Source organism: Pectinophora gossypiella, chromosome 18, assembly GCF_024362695.1.
Source record: "Pectinophora gossypiella chromosome 18, ilPecGoss1.1, whole genome shotgun sequence".
NCBI lineage: Eukaryota > Metazoa > Arthropoda > Insecta > Lepidoptera > Gelechiidae > Pectinophora > Pectinophora gossypiella.
Window position 1 is genome coordinate 10,780,903 of NC_065421.1, and position 21,072 is coordinate 10,801,974.

The 21,072-nt window shown below is 36.0% G+C and overlaps 3 protein-coding genes across 11 annotated transcripts in view; 1 reads left to right on the forward strand and 2 right to left on the reverse strand.

Moving 5' to 3' along the window:
* Positions 1 to 21,072, forward strand: part of LOC126375192 (bifunctional glutamate/proline--tRNA ligase) — a 56,921-nt gene that overhangs the window by 17,824 nt on the left and 18,025 nt on the right. For 4 of the 8 annotated variants that reach the window (XM_050022063.1, XM_050022065.1, XM_050022066.1 and 1 more), the window contains exons 14-15: positions 19,026 to 19,226; positions 19,841 to 20,044. In XM_050022063.1, the coding sequence (XP_049878020.1) occupies positions 19,026 to 19,226; positions 19,841 to 20,044 (405 nt within the window). The remainder of the gene's footprint in view (positions 1 to 19,025; positions 19,227 to 19,840; positions 20,045 to 21,072) is intronic. The other 4 variants (XM_050022067.1, XM_050022071.1, XM_050022070.1 and 1 more) reach the window with 3 other exon arrangements.
* On the reverse strand, positions 43 to 8,856 carry LOC126375194 (uncharacterized). Its single transcript, XM_050022072.1, has 8 exons — positions 8,776 to 8,856; positions 8,055 to 8,493; positions 4,469 to 6,420; positions 2,824 to 4,389; positions 2,418 to 2,686; positions 1,915 to 2,070; positions 1,252 to 1,457; positions 43 to 288 (listed from the first exon to the last, which is right to left on the reverse strand). Exons 2-8 carry the CDS (start codon positions 8,484 to 8,486, stop codon positions 46 to 48), a joined length of 4,824 nt encoding a protein of 1,607 aa, XP_049878029.1. The 5' UTR covers positions 8,487 to 8,493; positions 8,776 to 8,856; the 3' UTR covers positions 43 to 45.
* On the reverse strand, positions 12,661 to 15,642 carry LOC126375208 (uncharacterized). Of its 2 annotated transcripts, none has more exons than XM_050022104.1 (4): positions 15,374 to 15,642; positions 14,745 to 15,186; positions 14,207 to 14,374; positions 12,661 to 13,865 (listed from the first exon to the last, which is right to left on the reverse strand). In XM_050022104.1, the coding sequence occupies exons 2-4, from the start codon at positions 15,168 to 15,170 to the stop codon at positions 13,092 to 13,094; spliced, it is 1,368 nt and encodes a 455-aa protein (XP_049878061.1). In that variant the 5' UTR covers positions 15,171 to 15,186; positions 15,374 to 15,642; the 3' UTR covers positions 12,661 to 13,091. The 2 variants fall into 2 exon arrangements, with proteins under 2 accessions (XP_049878061.1, XP_049878060.1); XM_050022103.1 differs by having other exon boundaries at positions 12,668 to 13,865; positions 15,378 to 15,641.

A 21,072-nucleotide genomic window follows, 5' to 3' on the forward strand; every position in this document is an offset into this window, starting at 1 on the left:
AATGAAAATTTGCGCCTATGAACATAAGCCATCCGTAGTTGGAAGTTAAAATGAAAACGAGGCGTCAAAGACGGGATTGGCTTGTACAAGTTCAATTGGCAACCTTGTATTAGGGTGTATTTGCAGCATCTGTTCAAGAAGGTTGTAAATACTATTTAGTTTAGCCAGATCTCTCATTCGGTTCTTCCTTGACAAATCCTGGCCCCAACGCTGGTAGTAAACTTTCTTCAACCTCGATCCAAGAATGCCGTTTATATAGAAGTCTTGTGCGTTCTTCATAACTGTAGTCTGCAAGATACAATACAGTGGTATATAATAAAGAATAATGCTATGTAGGTAGTATACACCAATATTTATGTTTTGTATTATGGCAACACCGCGGTTTCTCTTTCTTCTACCCTTTTTAACATCATGGCGACGGGGTGTTGCTTTTTCCCTTTTTTTAATTAAAAAAAAAATAATATTTTAGAGTGAGAAACAGTGTGATATGTGGGAGATGTGGTGTAAAAGACGACATAGTGACTAAGATTGAGAAGGAAATGTTAAGTTGGTTGGACACGTAGAGCGGATGAAGGATAATAGGATTACGAAAGCGGTATATAAAGCGAAGGTTGATGGTAGGGCTGGCAGAGGAAGATCTAGAAGGACGTACGGAGATGTCCTTAGAAAAGGTTTAGTACGATCTACTCTGAACCGGCGCTGTGTGTATGAAACGATTGATGAATGTGGAGGAAGCAGGAGAAGTGTGTCAGGATCGAAGCAAATCTACTACTAATACCATAGTCTCTGCTTACCCCGGTGGGAAATAGGCGTGAGTTTATGTATGTACAGTCATGAGCAATATAATGTACCCACTTTAGGACTCTGTCGCACTAACATATTTGACATTTAGTGATACTTACAGTACAATTTGTCAAAAAAGTTAATGTGACATGGTACCAAAGTGTATACATATTAATGCTCGTGATCGTACGTATGTAAATAATTTTAAAATATTACAGTTCATTTCTAAATTCAAGCTTGTGTTTTTATTTGCATACAACCAGCGACGCACACTATGCACCTATCCTTCCGCTCCGTACGAATACGTATCGGAAGTCGACCTCACCCTATCTAGGTCTTAAGTTTAGTTTGCCGATATTTAGTAATATACACAACTGAAGGGGTTACCCTTCACAGTACATAGATTTCTGCAGGAAGTTTTTGGTTGCTTATTTAGTTAATTATAATATAATTAAATAACTTCCTTACCCGACGTCCAAGTTTCCTCTTAAATGTGGTATTGAAGAAATGACAGCGTGCAAACTTTGATTCTTTAATCATGTCAATAGGCATGTAACCTAAAGTGCACATTTGTTTAAAAAGTACATCGTTGTCGAAAGTTCCTGGAAACAACTGAGTGCCTGTGGCCATTTCAAACATCACTAGAGCCGTGGACCACACGTCGACACTGTAATCTGGAAAAAAATATTGGGTTGTCAGAACGTGGAAAATTCTAATGTGTTTATTTATCGACTCCACAACTATGGTATCGGACCAACTTACACTGGATGATGAACAAGTTTATAGAATTATCCAGTATAAGTAGGTCTGATCCGCGCCGTTTTAGCGTTAACAATACTTTTGTTTCTAGTCTTTTGAACCCATACTCAAAAATATCTTTATTCAATTGGTAACATAGTTACACTTTGAATTGGCAATTTTTACATATTTTTTTTGTCCTAACGTTTCATCCGCCTAAAACTACTACAGCTCACAACGTGTATAGCCGGGGAAAACTAACTACCGGGACAAGAAAAACCTCAGTCAGGGAACTAGAGGTTCTTCAAATATTGAAAACCTGATGTACGGTTGAATTACGTTGTAATTTAAAGCATAAGATATAGATGAAAAATATATAAATATGAAACTAACCTGCCGAATAGCCGAGTATGATTTCAGGAGCGCGGTAATTGACAGTACCGATGTTAGTCTTCAATACGCAATCCTGAATGTAATACGCAGTGTCAAACCCACACAGCTTGATTCTGTCATGTAAGTTGTTTATCAGAATATGACCGGGTTTGATATCTGGAAACGAAACAGAAAAAAATGGTGATCTGTTAACGGCCCCTGTGCGTCCCATTGCTGATCTAAGCATTCCCTCTATCAACCACGCAGCTCCAGTGCGGGTTGATGGAATTCCTACTCATCATAAAAAATATACATGTACAAGTATTCATTGACATCACGTGGTTTACCAGACTCGTACCCGGCCCGGTTAATGGCAATAGGCTCAACCCCCTATTATACGGGATTTAAACATAGCTGGCGAGAAGTGGGTGTATTTACTATTCCCCATTGCCTACACCTTATACACCTTTGTACTGTGTTCATTGAAATTCAGGCAGTAGTGTCGTGTAAATAAAGTGTATTACCTGCATGGACGATGTTGTGCGAACGCAACACAGACACAGCTTCAACTAATTGTCTTGACAAATGTTGCACTACATCTATGTGGAGCACGTTAACTTGTTTGAGAGTTTGAAACAAATTCGTAGGGTAACATTCCATTAGAAAACAGGAGTAGTTTTCGACGGTGAAAGTTTTGAAGAGGCAGGGAAAGAGCAGTTTTGACCGTGGTACGTCCTTTTGTAGTGTTATCAGCATATCTCTTTGAGCTGCGCTACCTTCGTTGAAGTATGGGCTATGGAAATAAACACTTTATAAATAAAAATGTTGAAGAATATTCATAAGACAAATCAGCTAAATAATTGCAGTCCAGTGAAACGATTCAAAATTTATAATTTTATTAAAAAATATGTTAGAATATATTTGTCTTACCTTCTGACTTTAACAGCAGATAGACGACCTTTAGAATTGGTACACCTCAATATTTTAGAGTAATGTCCCTTGCGTATTATAGCAGTGACTGTGTAAGGCTCTTTGAGATATGCAAACATGTGTTGTTCCATAGTCTTAATAAATATTTTGTCGTCATTAAATTTCTGGTCTGGCTCAGAGACATCTTTGACAACGGTATTTTTAGGCACTACAATTCCGGTGTTTGAATTTAGTTCGTCGTCGTCTACTTTATTTGATACGATTTTGCTCGTTAAAGTATTCGATGGTTCTACATTAGATTTCTCTTTATTTTCTAAAGACTGCTTGGAACCTGTTAGTTCAGCTTTTGGCGAAATACTTTTTGGTTCTAGTAGTTCTTGTTTATTAGAAGTTTCTGTACTTGTTTCAAGTTCTTTATTTTCAACTTTCGGTGAACCGGAATTTACAGTATTCTTTACTTCCGGTTGTTTTTGTAATATGAAAGATTCTGTAATATTTTGTATTTTTTTCTTTATATCTTTTGAATTTACAGAATTTTCTTCTACATGGTTTTCTTGTTTTATGTCAGTATCAGATTTTTTGTTATCTGCTAAATCTGACATTTTCATTACATCATCCTCATCGGAATCTTTTATAATTATATCGGAACTTGCTAGAATTTGTGTATTGTCGCTTAACAAGTTATCTTCTTCGTTTAATTCTATAGATTTTGTTGGTGTCTCATGTTTCGGATTTTGTTTTGAATGTGTTTCTGAAGGAATTTGAAGGTTGCTTTGGATTTTAGCCGCATTACTTACAGTTTTCATATCTGTATCACTTTCAACATTTGCAATCAATGATATATTCTGACTTTCAGCAGCATTAGCTTTATATTCTGCCAAATTAACACATGTTTCTCTCTCTGTATCCTTCGTCTCATCAGGTTTCTCATGATCAATTATATTATCTGGAACAACTTCAGTTATTTCAGACGTATGCACTTTATTTTCTGCTTCATCGCTATTCTTTTCCGTATAGTCCACATTTTCATTTTCTTCTTTAATATGCGTGATAGTGTAATCCCTTCCTGTGTCATCACTTGTGGGAATATTAATTAAATTACTATCAGACACTTCAAGTGTTTCTTGTTTAATATCAGTTGCAAGCACGGCTGTTTGTAAATTTTCATTATCATTTAATATTTTATAACAGCTATTATTTAAATCCTGCGTTTTAGCATTATCGCAAGCAATTTCTTTGTTGTTGGAAATATCACAATAATCATCAGACGGCTCTTGCTTTATTTCAATTATAGGTAATGAAGCTACTTGCTTTTCTGGTTCGATTTTGTTGCAATCATTTATCTGCATGTTTCCTATTATTTTACTACAGTGTTTATTTAGTCCATCGACTGCTAATGTAGTATTATTACAGCCATCATCGAGTAACTCTTTTTTTATTTCATTTTGAGGTATTAGAGTTTCTTGTATCGGCGATTCATCGTCGTCGCAAATCTCTGTTTTTATAGTCCCGTTCGTACTTGATGTAGATTGGTTTTGTGTGGTTTCGATATTTTGTGCCAGATACCTGTAAAAAAAATTGTGTTTATAAATTAGGTATATGCGAAAAACTTATTTAAAACAAAATGAAACTGTATTTCACTTACCTTTGAGGTTCCGAAGTTAGCTTATTGCTTGTTATGTTTCCTAAATGATCTTGTTCATTCTCACGTTTTATAGACGTTTCGTTTTGTATTTCGTCTAATTCTTCTAAATGCACAGTGGATGCATCTGAGTTTTCATCGTCTGATAAGTCATCTACACAGATAATGTCGTCATGAACTGACAGTTTAGTATTCTTTGCGGAATCTGGATCACTTTTACAATGGTTCAAACTGTCGACGATCTCATCAATATTCAAATCGTCAAGGAAACTCAGATCTTCACTAGTCATCGCGCAAGTATCACCTACTTGAATACTTTCTTCGTCATCAGTATCACTAGATTCTGTGTTTTCACAAATTAAATTTATTACCAGTTTTACTTTTTTGTACTTTTTAGTTTTAACTTTTTGAGCTACTTGTTCTTTTACATCTGGTGATGTTGATTCATTGTTATTTTCGTTTTGAACCGTTATGATCAAATTATCTCGTTCTACCTTTGTTTTTTCTGAGAACTTTTTGCCCGCATTTTGTAACTTTGTAAAGTATTGACTTAAACCTCTACGCGTTAGTTTTGTTCTAAGATCGAAGTTTTTATCAACTACTTGGGTATTTAATGGAGATTTTCTCAAATTGTCTTTCATTTGTATAACACTTTTGATTGGAGGTGATCGTTTTCGTGTTTTAGATGTTTCTTCGGTTTCTTTTTTAGGACTGCATCTTTTTGAAGTGGACTTTATTTTTAATTCACGTTTATCTCTTTCAGAATCTTTCTTTGGTTTAGAGTGAGATAAAACTTTTTTATTTGATCGTTTATCAGATGAAAGGCGTTTGTCTGGTTGTTCTTCAGATTTTTTTTTAAGCTCCATAAGATTTTTTGATTCGCGGACTTTTTTAATCTTATCTTGGATGATCTCTTTAAGTATTTTGTAATCTTTATTTGCTTGACTGCTCTTGTGTTTTGACACTTTGCAGTCTGCAGCCTTACTTGTAGTTTTTTTGCCATCGTGCTTTCGACTACGTGAATCTTTATTCTCTGAATCTGTATACTTATGACCACTACTAGTGCTTGGTTTTTGTTTGTCTTTAGTCTTATATTTGTCTTTTTGTTCGTCTTGATATATATTTTGCATTTTAGTGTGAGTCTTGTTCGATAATCTATTTTTACTGTCTTTTTCTTCTTGAAAAATATTTTGTTTGGGTTTTAAAAGATCATCATGGCTTTTCAGACTTGTATCGTTATGTGTTAGGTTATGTGTAAATAATTGTTTAGCATCACATGCTGTTTTAATTTTAGTTTCTTTTATAGGATGTGGAGGATCACTTTCTGCACACTTAAGCGACAGAGATTTTTTATTTACATCTTTAACTTTGAGGTCGTCATTGTACATTTTGTTATGTGTGTTTTCAGAGAGTGTTGGTAAGTGAGTTGTGTTTTTAAATATTTTTCTATTTTGTACTGTTTTTTCTTTATCTAGTCTAACTTGACTGTCCATACTGCTCGATGAAACGGATAAATAGCTGTTGTGTTCTAAATGTGGTGTTGCAGATTGTTGAAGTGTTACTAGTTTCTGATTAACCTCCTTAGTTACAGTTTGCGATATGTTAATATTTTCGCAGCTTTTTACATTAATGTAGTTGTTTAAATTTGGCGAAATTGTTGTTGGTTGTTGGACTGTAACTGGTTTATTATTAACCTCCCTAGCTACAGATGGCGATCTATCAATAGCTTCGACTTTTTCTACACTAACGTAGTCATTTAAATTTTGCGATATTGTTGTTGTAGGTTGTTGTACTGCAACTGGTTTCGGATTAATTTCCCTAGATTCTGTTTGCGGTTTATTAACATTTTCGTTTATTTCTTCTCTAACACAATTATTAAAGTTATGTGAAGTTGTATTGTGCTTTTGTGTCTCATTTGATGTATTGAACTTTCTCCTTGATGATGATAGATTAAGCTGCAAATACGAAAAATAAGTAGTTTAATATTACAAGGCTACACTTGAGGCCCATGTTGAGAAATAAATTAATATTAAGTTTTCGTCCTATTATCCAAGTGTTGCTTACCATGGCAATTTTAATCGCCATTCGTCATCAATTTCTGGTACGCCTTACACCTTAGTGACAACAATGTTTATTTACCCCAAACAGTTTTCCTATCTTTTGTTTTTGTGTATAAATTATGACCTTTGTTATTATACTCTGGCACAACATATCTTCCACCCCCTATTATTCTGCTCAAAATAAAGAGAAGCAATATAGGTAGCAACATAATCTATACTAAACCATAGAAGATAATATATTATTATATACATACATCATTCCCGCCCGTAGTCCCTAATGAGATGGACAGACACTAAATAATCACAATTTTGCTATAAAGTTCTAAAATGGATATTATAATCATGGAAATATGGCTGTTCTTTAAGATAAAGATAAAGATAAAGATTTTTATTGTGCATAAATTTAGGTACAGTTATAGATAATAGTTAAAATAAAATTGAGATAGTGTAAAAACATGTTGTTTGTGTATGCTGTGAAAATAAATTTTAGAAATAACATGAAGGGCCATTTTGCTTTTCTTTTGGTCAATGTAAAGTTCTTAGATATTTTGTTCCAGTAATTTCTTTATCCATGATTGGGTGAGTATTTGACCACAATCTAATCTAAAGATGGTAAGTGACGATGTGGCTGAGGGTGGGACATGATTACCTAGAAATTACCTACTCACTTTTGCCTAGTTCTACTCTCTAATTATTATTATTTATTATACTTCCGCCGCAGTCAGTAGGTGCTCACATATCTATGAGAATTGTTTATGTTAGCACTTTGAGCATTCTTTTAGTGTTCTACATAATTTAGCATCATGTTACAAATGTATTCATATCTTCTTGCCTATAATATAACAGTATTAATGTTAACAAATATCAAGGCTTTATTAGTGGTTTGTTTAAAATCATAATAGGTACTATTCATTCAAGAAACTTGCATGCATTATAAATTTTGTAAAGACTGCCCACCTATAGGTGCTGCCTACCTATCTGCCTTTAACTGCCTACCTATAAGTCTGGTGTTACATTTATACTCATTATCAAATCAAAGCAATGTACTTAATATCATTGCCAACTAACTTTATGTATTTATTTCTATGCTGGAGTGAGAGCTTAAAATAAAACAGTGGTTTATCATCCCAGTCATGTTGAAAAAAGGACATGTTATCTTATAACTTCTTATTAAAAGAGGTCTTCGGATTACTTGTGGCTCTGCTCACCACATTAGGGGCTACAGGTATGACTTTGTATGTGAGAAGTTGGTAACCTATTACAATAATTTCGACAATAAGGCCGCCTATTGTTTTTGGTATAATTTGTATTCCTGTGTTGTATGTTTGATCCTGGTAGTGGTTGTAAATGTTTTATAAATGTTTGTAAGTTCTGTTTGTATGCAATAAAGTATAGGTATTTGATTTTATTCCTTCTGAATAAAGGTATTATGTATTGTATTAGGTACTAGTAACTTAAATAACAATCATAGTGTGGTCCCTAGTTTTATGTTTTCGCAAAGTATCAATATTCTTTGTCAGTGAACTTACCTTTATAGGTTTCTTGTATGATTGCCCTATGCTTGTCAAGTAGTTGGAAGCCCAGCTCTTCTTTGGTGTGGCATTCACATTCTTTACTGTTTTACACAACTGATCGGAACCCACAGACAAATCATTAGGAACAATATCATTGGAAGTATAAGGCATACGGACTGTTGTGTTTGGTGGAAAGTTTGCTTGCATTGGTGCATTATAAACCTGGTTGTAAGGATATGTATATCCACACATTGGTATATGTGTAGGCACATGTTGTGTTTGTGGCATAGGTATGGAATGTATGTTTTGTATGCTGTGGGGCGTTGGCGTGGGCAAAGGAATACTATCAGCCCTTAATTTCTTGACAGGTGGCTCCTTGTCCGACTCAGAAGGCACTAAAACGATATTCGGACTCGAATATTGTGCGATATACGGCCTCTTCGACATTTTAAGTCTGTAACAAAAAGCATGCTGGGAATAAATACAACTAACAAACTTTAAATTATGTAAGTAGTTAGTTTTGTAACAAAATTATATTTTTTCTATTATCAATGTAGGTTTTAGTGGAACAACCTATTAATAATCGAAATTCTAGTTTGGATGACGATAAACATGTTCACTGAACAAAGTTATCCGACATCAGTGATCACAAGGGAAGTAGCAACTACTGGTTTTTCTTTACAAACTTCTATACAAAATATGGATTTTTATGTAAAAACAATAAAAAATGCAATACCTGATAGGTCACAATGTAACTAACAACGTTAACATTATTATCATAAACTTCACAGAAAGAACGCCGGGTCAGAAAACTCAGAAAGCAAATGCGCGCGACTTGCCTATTTGACTGTTTGTTTCGATTTACTTTTTTTTTTATTTGACAAATTGACACTGCACATTCTCTAATGAGGTTAGCTTAGCTTACGTTCGGAAATATTTTGCAATGGTAGGTATGTATGAAAGATTGCTTTAAAATTATTTTAATAAAAAAACATAATGATATTAATAAATTGTATTATGCAGGTAAGTACTAATACTAGGTACTAATCACAATTTCAATAACCAATTTTTTTGTGATATACCTATAGCACTTTGGGTCTTAAACAACTTCCTTTACACAATGATTTCGAAAGTCACGCTTTTTATCCGTTTTAGGGTAGATAGCCAGACTAATTTACGGACTTCTTATAATAAATGATTCTCTTTCATTATTATTAGGTATTCGTAGTTGCCTCTGGTGTTTGAGTAGGTTACTGAGTTCCAACTCAGTAAGTCTGTTAGACCGTAGTATATTCCTTGAGACCAGAGAGTAGGTAGTATAGGTATTCCTTGAGACGAACGTAGGGCGTCGTAGGCTGCAATCGGGTCAAAAACCCAAAGAAACCTCCGAACAGGAATCAAAGCGGAATGCGCGATTGCGACTGTACGTATAACTTATGATAGGTACTTACGTACCTTAGAGCACACACTTGACACTTCATACAAAAAACAAAAATCCTCGTTCTACACAGACACTACACATCGACGTTATCATACACGCGCATCTGTGACGTCTGACACCCATACCAGTGAAAACTAAAGTAAGACTGAGGTAAACTTAGCCGCAGCGGAGAGTTGCAGTTCTAAGTATACGTAGTATTACTCCTTATTCTATAATTGGAGGACAAGGATCAAGAGTCTTTGTTAGAGGAAGACACAAAGCCGTTTAAGGGTGTCATCTGCGCAGCACGTGTTGTGCAATAAATACTATATTGCGGCTGCCCTATTCAACACCCGTGTCGCCATTGTTGTGACCTCGGGTACTGGATGCTTTACGGTTTGTAGATAAGTCTGCCTTACAGAGGATCAACAAACAAACTAAACAATGATTTCTTACCATACCAGAGTCAGTAACCAGTTAAAAAATAAAACATTATACTTGTTCATTTTGGTGTAGATCGGCAAAAAAACACGTTCTTTGTATCATCATAAACATCCTGTATTATACAGGCCTCCTCTACATTAGTAGGTACCGAGGTAGTTGTTTATTTGGTAGGTACCTAACTGTAGTGTACGGACACCCCAATAGCTTGCAATAAAGGTTTCGGCACACCAAAAGCAGCGGCATGTTAGAAACAGTGCGTTCCAACGCGCGATTGTGTCATGTAAGTACCTAATTGGGAGAAAATTGCCCACGACATTGTGTTTCTGTAATACTTATCTTTGAAACCTTAAAGTCCCCAGTCTCCCCATTGTTTACCTATTCGTGCGCAAGAGGATATAGGTATAAAAACGACTTTTTGTGTAAATTCATGTCGCATGCTGAACTGCGCTGCTGGCCCGCGCTAAAAATACGTAGTATTATTCCTTATTCTATGCCCGCGTTTACATCACATAAGTACATTACATCATAGAAGGGAACCTACAAGGAAAGAGAGCAAGAGGACGACCAAGAAGAGCTTACATGGAACAGATTAAAGAGAAGGCGAACGTCGTGTCTTATAAGGATGTGAAGGAATTGGTCTTTGATACACAAGAATGGAGAATGCTATACCGACAACAGCGTGGCTCTTAAATTAGTGATGTGATGCCCACGTTTAAAGAGCTACTGCTTTTGGTGTGACGCATTTCATGTAGGTACCTACCTAGCATAAAGCACGCGTGAACTCGCACGCAAACAGTGCAGCTTCCGACCTGCTTTTGGTGTACGGAAGCCTTAATACATCAGCAGTATCGTTATAAATGTACTTCGTACGTAGTTATACTTTATTTATTACTCTAGCATTTGGTAATAAGTAGTAGCTCAGTCAGTCTTATGTAAGAATGTGTCTGGCCGATCCTATAAAAAGCATAGCTGCGTTGACGATTGAGGGGTAGTTATGGGTTAGCGTCAGAACCCCTGGACCAAGTGCGATATTTTATTTTTGGAAACTATCAAACTTCAATACCTTTTTGATACTATTTGGTCTCTCTCTCTCTCTTTTTATTTAAGAGCTGCGCTCTTGTCTGTGGAGTACTAATCGCCATTCCTCTCTTCTTCCCGCTAAAACCTTCACCTCCTGATACGAACCGACCTGCACCTTTTATTTGTTTCATAAATGTTCTCTTAGTCTATGTTGTTTGTTATAAATGAATCGTGTCGTATCAGGTGGCCAATCATATTTCCTTTCCGGTTCTCTATAGTCTTCATTATGGTTCTCTTCTCTTCAACTTTAAGTACTACTATTTGCTACCTACATTATCTAGTACCTCAACGAACAGTGAAAAAACATATAAAGAAAGTGGCCAGACGTCAGGTTGTCTGGACCATATTTTTTCACATAGTTTGAGTCAATACGTAATAAATAATCTTAATTATTTATAAGTACATATTCAATACCTGTAGGTACCAAATAGAATCAAAAAGGTATTGAACGTTGATAGTCTCCAAACATAGAATATCGCACCTGATCCAGGGTTCTGACGCTATCGTAGTTATGTTATTCATACCTACACCTTTTTTTTACGCCGCCCGGGGGGACCACGTGGTTATACCACTAAAACGCATAATAGGTTATTGTAAGTTATATCGGTGTGTGTGTGTGTGTGACGAGATGTGCTCACGCTGCGTACCTACACTCAACTAATTGTTTATTTTGGATAATAATACTTCTTTGTACGTCACGCCAGCGATGATTGCTAGTCCACGTTCAAATGGCCCTCCATTTTGGTGGACAGTAAATTGTATTAGATTTAAGGTTGTTATTTTTATTTAATAAAAAAAAACTAAACGGTGTTCCCGCCTGCACGATTTGACGGAAGTCTTAATCTATACACCTACTCAAGCACACTCCAGACCTCAGTCATCGTATCACTTATGTTATACTTATGAATTACGATGAGGTATCGCGTTTCAGTCTTTATTATTGTACTGCGTTGTTTTATGTAGACCAAATGTTAAATGCTGACCAACTGCAAACTAAAATACAATTTTTTATTAAGAATAAATGATTATGTTTTAGCAGTTATTTCACAGAATGCTTTTTACAACTGTTGTTCGCACTTTCAATTCATTAGTTACTTACTACTTAGGATTCGTAAAATATAAATTCATACCCTTATTATAATGTAGGACAGGCAGAACACCAATGTTTTCAGCTAAGGTACCCAGTTTCCTTCCTGCCTTGGTTTCTGTTTGGTTAGACTTTTAAATCCACTTAAGTTTTTTACCTATATACAGGGTGGCCCAGAAGTTCACGTTCAAAATGAAAAATTGGATAGAGGGGCTCATTAGCTATTAGAAACACCCCCATACATATATGTTTAGCGATTATTTACGGTTTAGGAGATATGACCCATTTTGTACCTTTTCTAGATTTTCTACCTTACTTCAGAAATAATCATTTTGTCGCTATTCCTTTCTTAATAATTCTTTTATTTTACTTCATAACTATGGCTAAAGATATGTACCGCTAGGCGCAAAAAGAAAAACAGTCAAATCAAAGATAAAAATAAAGTTATTGGAAGTCAAAGTGAGAATTCGACCAAAAATGTTAAACTTGTTAAAACTTCGCCGAAGAATAATAAACACATGAGATTGTCATGGACCCTGAAAGTATTTCTAAAAACTGCTCCATTTAATAGGCTTTTAGAAACATCCAAAAAAAGTAACCTTAATAATTAAATAAAGAAAGGACAAAAAAAAATATTTCGATCAAACGCATGCCGCCTTTTTAAAAGAGCCAGTTCCGTCACAGAGCTGCTATTATTACGCAGCTTCTGTAGCATTTGCTGAAATATTAAAAACAATATAGAAATATCTATAGAAATTAACATATGCATAGAAAATCTTTTTAATAATTACACAACAAAATCAACAGTAATTATACACATTGTTTGTTAATTTTTATAGCTAAGTAAACTAATAACACAATCAACCCTAAAAACTTGTAAAAAACATATAACTTATGTACCTACTATAATAATATCTTTCGAGAAATGTAGCACACTGATTAATTTATAACTAGAATAATGTCTATATTTTTTTGGTTTTTCTTTCTAGTTTTCAGCATTATATCTTATCAAGTATATTACTTACTGCTCTGGCTTTATACTATATTTTTGCGAAAATTCTACCTCTTGACATAAAATATTATCATTGAAATCATTTTCAATTTTAATTGATATTGGACGATCCCCCAAACAATTTAAAATATTAGAATTTTGAAACTCTACAGGAGTATTTTCGGACTTTATCAATTGAGGATTAATTGATTCATTTTCAAGTTTCAATTGTTTAGGACTATTCCCAAGGAATTCATTTTCATTATTTGTTATATCTGACTTCCCATTTATTGAACACAGTATACCATTTTCAGTTTCCGGTCTTTCACAGTATTCAGTCTTTACTTGATTACAATATTTGGCTTCTAGATTTGCCATAGTCACTGGCATTGAATTAACAGATTCTTCTTTCATTTCACAAGAGGTTTCTAGTTTTATAGTACCAAGAGGTTTAGATGGTAAATACATTATGTTTTCAGTGATAGGATCATGCACATTCTGATTCATTTGACTAACAGTATGTTTTACAGGAGAATAGTCTATAGTGTCTTCAAGTGTAAGGGTGTATTCAGGGTCGTTTTCTGAGCTTCCAGTAGGCTGTGTAGGAGAATATATGTCCAGCTGAGGTTCAAGGACAAGTGTGGCTAGTGACTGAATAGAAATGTCCATTTCACCACTTCTTATTGTGCAGTTATCTACATCCGAGACACTTTCAATGTACTGTGGTGTACTTGAACACAATGGTGTCGGCAGTGCAGTTGATGGGGGCACACTCTCAAATGTCTGGCTCAGTTTTCTTTCGCGCTAAAAATCAAATATAAAAAGTATAAGTAACAAAGTAGGTATATATAATGTAAACATAAAATATTATGATATCTTTTTGCTGGACTATCTTCCTGAATTATAATATCTGTGTGTAGGTACTATGTCATGGATCATGTGATTCCAATAAATATTTTCTTAATTCTGAGAAGTTGGTCATTGATTGAGTTGGTTATTGGTTGACACACAACCCTCTTCTTCATTTTAATAAACAAAAAATTTTACAAAAAAAAATGGCGTCTCGTACTATCGACAGATTTTTTATGTACACCATAACAAGAATACATATTTCTTTGAAAGTAATTTAGAAACTAGTTACTTACATCTCTAGTCCTTTTAATCAGAGTATCCAGCTCTTCATCAGAATAAAAACTGAAGCTCTCAGAGCTTATGTTTTCATAAGTAATATCAGATTTCCGCAACTCCAGTGAGGATACAGGAGATAAATAGTTCGACTTTCTTTTTTCCTTTGATTTCTGTATAGACCTTTCCTGCAAAAAGACAATTTATTCTTATTAGAAAGTGATTCGTTTAGTAACAATTTTATTTGAACTGTAATGTGAATAGGTAATTTATTTGTATAAAAGGGTATCTGTTTTGTGTATAAAATAATTGGAATTAACTATCTTTTTAACAGATTGAGAGACAGTTAGAACTTGTATGCAAAAAAGATTCTGAAAAAAGAAAAAACATAGTACTATTCACATTTCTTGTATTGTATAGTTATAAATAATTTTATTTTTCTAAGCTGGTTAATAATAAATTATAGCGTAAATTATAGCATAAATATTAATAATGGTATGGAAACAATAATCTTTTAATGAGTCAAGAAAAACTACAAAAAAATGAAGTGATACTGACTTTGTTTCTGCTTCTTTCTTTGCTGTGTCTGAGCTTAGTATTAAATTGTCTTGTTATTTTTTCATTTCTTCTGGGTGTGCAGCAGGTATTCCTCAAACACTGTGGTACTATTCTATCCCTATTTGCGTATTTCAAACTAGTCTTCAAAACTCGACTCTTCTTCTGATTATGTTCACAGACATTCGTAAGGTTAATTACACATTTAAACTTCTTTTTCCTCAGTTCCACTTTTTGTGTTACAATCAAAGTTTCTTTATTATTTGCAGTTTCCACTTTCACTTTACGCTTCCTTTTATGATGTTGGCCTTTGTATACATGACGTTTGTTTTTACATATGTTATTAGATTCAGAGATTTCGGAGATATCATCATTTATAACTATCACTTCTGCTTCATTCTGTGGTGAATGCTTTTCTTCATGCTCCATTTTTCTAATATTTAGGCTATAATACAAACAAGGCTACTTATATACAATTTACATGCGAATAATAACAACTTCGGAAAGTGAAATCTTTAACCGACAGTATCTTTAAAATACATGATAGGTACCTACAATCTTGTATGTATAAAAATGTGACTATAAAGACTCAGATATCAATAGTCATAATATTCCTGCTGATAACTACTTACTTACTTTAACTGATCTACATTGTAAAACGCCAGAACTGTGTAAAAAACTGTTGTGTAAGCTTTTCAAATACGCACGATACTCCTTGTACTTCAGTTTTGACGCAAATACCAGTATCAGTTATTATTTTTGCGTCTAGCATATGTATAACAAACAAATAACAAGAAAAAGCAATTAAAACTGATTCAATATCGAATTAACCTGCCTACAGAAATCTGATACAATACAAACAAATAAAAGTTTCCGCGCCTACCGTTCAAAAACATTTTTTTGACAGGTCTTCGCGATCCGCGACTGACTGACATTTATATTTTCGTTCAACAAACAAGTCGTATATTTTTTTTATAAAGCTTTCATGTTTTGACTTTACATCTTTTGAGCGGTCTTTTTGAAATAACTATAAATCACTGAACGACGGATAACAAAATGTAGAACTGTCTTGTGGTCAACCATAACGAGATGAGAATTCATGTTGTTGTAGATGCAAGTTGGAAAACGTTGTCAGCGGCCTTACTACAGCTTGTTGTGTGATACACTGTATATTCAATGTCGTAGATACGGTACTTGCGTGTAAGTGGGTATATAATATTAGTAATCTATTATATATAGAATTGGAGATCATAATTACCATAAAGACAATCTCGACGTTATGTGTACCTACTTAGTAGAGGGCGATATTTCAGCAGCACTTTTTTATTTTCAATCACACGCACTTGTCGATGAAACGCACAATACTTAAGTTATAAGGATCATGTTAACAGTTTCAAAGAGGGTTCACGACTGATAATAGGATAGAGAGTTTGGAATGTGTGACAAGACATAAAAAATCTAATTCCCATCCATGCAGGACAGAAGTAATGGTAAACACGTGCCAGGCAATAAAAAAAAAGCAAAAGCATTGCAGCCGTTTACAATCTCTCGACTTTCCTAGAAACGGGTCCTTAAAATTAAAGATTTTTTGTAAACCGACAACATAAACTATTGGTATGTTTGTTTTAGGTCTAAGTAGGTCTCTGGTACTACAAATGGACGTGAGTTTATGTATAATAAATTAATAAAGTCACTTAATTCACTCCTTTCTAATATGTTACCTACAGATCCCGGGAGGAGGTCCCGGCTTCAAATCCCGGTGGGGACATATCACGAAAATCACTTTGTGGTCCCTAGTTTGGTTAGGACATTACAGACTTCTTCTTCTATCGTGTGTGTTGTGAAATGGAGTACCAAACCGTGTCAGGGTTACTATTGAGCCGCCAAAGGTCCCTGACATGGCTCATGTAACGACTACTTACTTACATCAGTAAGTAGTAACCGGGACCAACAGCTTAACGTGCCTTCCGAAGCACGGATCATCTTATTTTCGGACAATCTGGTGTTCATCGTGGTCGTGGTGGTCGTGTGTGGTGTTGGTTTCATCGTGAGGAAACCCGAGAAATACGATTTGATGGTATGTAAACTAACCTATATTGAGCCGGTTTACCCTACTGTGCGTCGCAGCGTGATGAAAAGTAAAATAAGGGCGAACTTTATTTTGTTGAGAATTCTGTCGCTTTATTCGAAAATCCCGCATAGGAAACGCAGCGATTGCTATGTACAGTCATGAGTAATATAATGTACCCACTTTAGGACTCCGTCGCACTAACATATTTGACAATTAGTCAGACTTATAGTTCAATTTGTCAAAAAAGTTAATGTGACATGGTACCAAAGTGTATACATATAATGCTCGTGACTGTACGTGGATAAAAGTCGTAGGTACGACTATTATAAATGATTTGATTTTTTTGGTCGAACAACATGACAACATAGCATCACGCCTAGCCTGTATCGTCGAAGGGGTAGGCAGAGGTATATAGCATAGTATCTTATACATCCACTCCTCATCAGCTGTTACCTATTGGTCGATTCGAAGCGCCTAAGCCGCAGGCGCAGGCGACTTTAAACTCAAACTGAATGTTAATAAAGTGTAACATGTTGAACATGGCACCATCACTTATTTAAAACACATTCACTTTCGCTAAGCCATATTCGTTAGCTTCGCGGACTTAAAACCGTAAAATTTTATCACTAAAGACTGTATACATTGCTCCGTTTGTTTCACTTACCAATAATACAAGTTGAGTGACAGTGGTAATGTGTTGGGAACTTGCATGAAAGTTTAAAACAGGTTTTGCGCGCGTTCTTTAAAAATCGAACGTGATAACGGGCCTCCACATCACACCACGTTTTGACGTTTAAAAAAAGTTTGTCTTTGCGTGGACTTAATTTAGTATTTAAAGTTTTTATAGCATTAAATCACGGGTAAGTGTTTTCTTTCACTGCTTAAGTAGATCTGTGGCTTGATTTGAAGGGGATGTCTGTTATCGTATCGCCATCTTAAGTGGGTTGAGTTATAATAACATATGGGACACAAACACAAACATTTAGTTGATGATTTATTCTGGAAGTTCTTACTTAAGTATTTCGTTTTGTTTACCTTTAAACATATACATGTGATGTATATGTATGTATTTTGTGAAAGGCTTTTTCTTCTTCAATATTTATAATTTCGTACTTACTTATCATACATAAAGATATACACGTACATAATGTAGGTATGTTATTAAAGTTATATTTAATTTATTTACCATGTAGTATTCAGTATTTGAGGAGCTCGGTGGCGCAGCGATTAACGCGCTCGGTCTGCGATTGTTGAAGTAAAGCAACTTTCGCAAAGGTCGGTCATAGGATGGGTGACCACAAAAAAAAGTTTTCATCTCGAGCTCCTCCGTGCTTCGGAAGGCACGTTAAGCCGTTGGTCCCGGCTGCATTAGCAGTCGTTAATAACCATCAATCCGCACTGGGCCCGCGTGATGGTTTAAGGCCCGATCTCCCTATCCATCCATAGGGAAGGCCCGTGCCCCAGCAGTGGGGACGTTAATGGGCTGGTGATGATGATGATTCAGTATTGTAAGATAAGGACACCCCTCATCACCCTAGCGTTATCCTATTCTTCACAGGGTCCGCTTACCCAACCTGAAGATTTGATAGGTCCGGTTTTTTACAGAAGCGACTGCCTGTCTGACCTTCCAACCCGCGAAGGGAAAACCAGCCCAATAAAGGTTACGTTTCATTAAGTCACATACTCCCGAAACGTATTTATCGGGTATGTGGGTTTCCTCACGATGTTTTCCTTCACCGCTGAGCACGTGATAATAATTTATGATTCAACATGAATTCTAAATACGAATTTCTAAAATCATAGGTTTAGGCCCGTTTATTATGTAATTGTGTGCATTTAGTGCATTATTGTTTAATTTAGTAAATAATACAAGCGTCATCAACGTGTCCCGTTCCAATTTCGAATTTAAAATTAGATAAAAACCACATCAATAAGTTCGCGATCCGCGGGAATGTTCCCACTTTGGGAATATATGCTTGAGTCCACGTAACCGGAACTACCCGCTTAACGTGCCTTCCGAAGCACGGATCATCTTACTTTTTGGACAATCAGGTGATCAGCCTGTAATGTCCTAAACTAACTAGGGATCACAAAGTGATTTTTGTGATTTATCCCCACCGGAAATCGAACCCGGGACCTCTGGGTCGTGAGCACATTGCTCAACCACTGGACCACGGAGGCTGTCAGTATCAAAATTTTGTGAATTGTTACAGCCAAAGCCGGTGCAAACATCAGCAGCCAAGCAAACGGCTCCGAGTGCCGGTGGTGACGCTGCCAAGTTGAACGAGGAGATCGCCAAGCAGGGTGACCTTGTCCGCACTCTGAAGTCCGGCAAGGCTGAGAAGGCCAAGGTCGATGAGGCCGTGAAGGCGTTATTGGAGCTCAAAGCCAAGTACAAGGCTGCTACTGGACAGGTTAGTGTTTCAATATTTCTGTCGCCAAGTAGGGCCTTATATCTTCGAGGAGCTCGCTGGCGCAGTGGTAAACGCGCTCGGTCTGAGATTGTTGAAGTTAAGCATCTTTCGCAAAGGCCGGTCATAGGATGGGTGACCACAAAAAAAAGTTTTCATCTCGAGTTCCTCCGTGCTTCGGAAGGCACGTTAAGCCGTTGGTCCCGGCTGCATTAGCAGTCATTAATAACCATCAATCCGCACTGGGCCCGCGTGATGGTTTAAGGCCCGATCTCCCTATCCATCCATAGGGAAGGCCCGTGCCCCAGGAGTGGGGACGATAATGGCCTGATGATGATGAGGGCCGTATATGCACTGCAAGATGCTAACACGTCCTGCATTTGTTAACCAAAATATTAATTAATAAGAAGAAAGAAAGAAAGGAAACAAGAGAAGTATACCAGGATCGAAGCAAATGGAATTCTATAGTCTCTGCTTACCCCGGTGGGAAATAGGCGTGAGTTTATGTATGTATGTAAGAAAGAAAGGAAAACATTTCCTTTGAGAAATTAGTACTTAGGCACACAGTATAGAGGAGTGAACAAAATAATAAACTTAAACATCCAAACTCTTTCTAGGAGTGGAAACCAGGCGCAAACCCACCTGCATCAACCGCAGCCCCAACTGCCGGTGGTGACGCAGCCAAGTTGAACGAGGAAATCACCAAGCAGGGCGACCTTGTCCGCACTCTGAAGTCTGCCAAGGCTGAGAAGGCCAAGGTCGATGAGGCCGTCAAGGTCTTATTGGAACTGAAGGCCAAGTACAAGGCAGCTACTGGACAGGTTTGTACATATTTTAATGCTTTTCTTGCCTAGTTGCCAAGACCTAACATTAGGAACTACGAGTAATTGATTCAAGCGAAACCGAGTTTGTAGTATAATACAAATAAAACAGGAAACTAAATATACAATTTAGCAATGCCCTATAAAATTGGATTGGTAGATGAAAGTTAAATGATTTCGAACAATAATTATTACAATGATGATGTTTGCTGATTTTCTTTTGTTTTAATATGTCATTGCTTGAGTTCAAGGCCAAATATAAGGCTGCTACTGGACAGGTAAAGCAATAATTTAGCTCAAATATGCTACTTTGGGGTTACACATACACACTTACATAGACTCTCGCTTATTTCGCACCAGGGTAACCAGAAACTATGAAATTCCACTTGCTTCGATCCTAGTACACTTCTCTTGTTTCCTACACATTCATCAATCGTTTCATACCCGCGCCGGGCCCCAAGGGTCGATTAATTCTTTCTAATATAATCGTCTCAAACGACGCGCTGACCCTAGGTTCGCGTCTAACCTTCAGACCTTTTATCTTAAAATTTGTACCGGGTGAGACCCCACAGTCAAGTAGTTAATGCAATTTGTGGCAAGTCTACAACAAGCTACATCATAAGAAAAAACAAATATACCTACTATTAGATATTATCCGAGGTTGCCGAGGTTTTTCTTGCAGCTTCTTTTCCCCGGCTATACATGTTGTGAGAAGCTGCAGTAGTTTTAGGCGGATGAGACGTTCGTTATGTAAAAATTGACGATTAAAAGTGTAACTGGGTTGTTCTTCTTTTTTATCGACAATGATCTGTCCTTCGTTCTGCTTCTGATAAGTTATGTTTTAGAATTTTATTTCATGTTTTGATTGTCCAAAAATATAGTTATCTTATTATACTCAAAATACAAGCAAAATACTAATCGGTTCCTCAATTAGTTATTAACGTAGCTTGATCGTTTTTCACAAAATTATGTGACAGAGTGGTAAATTGAAATGCTGTCTCCGATGAAAAGGGCCACTCTGTCACAAT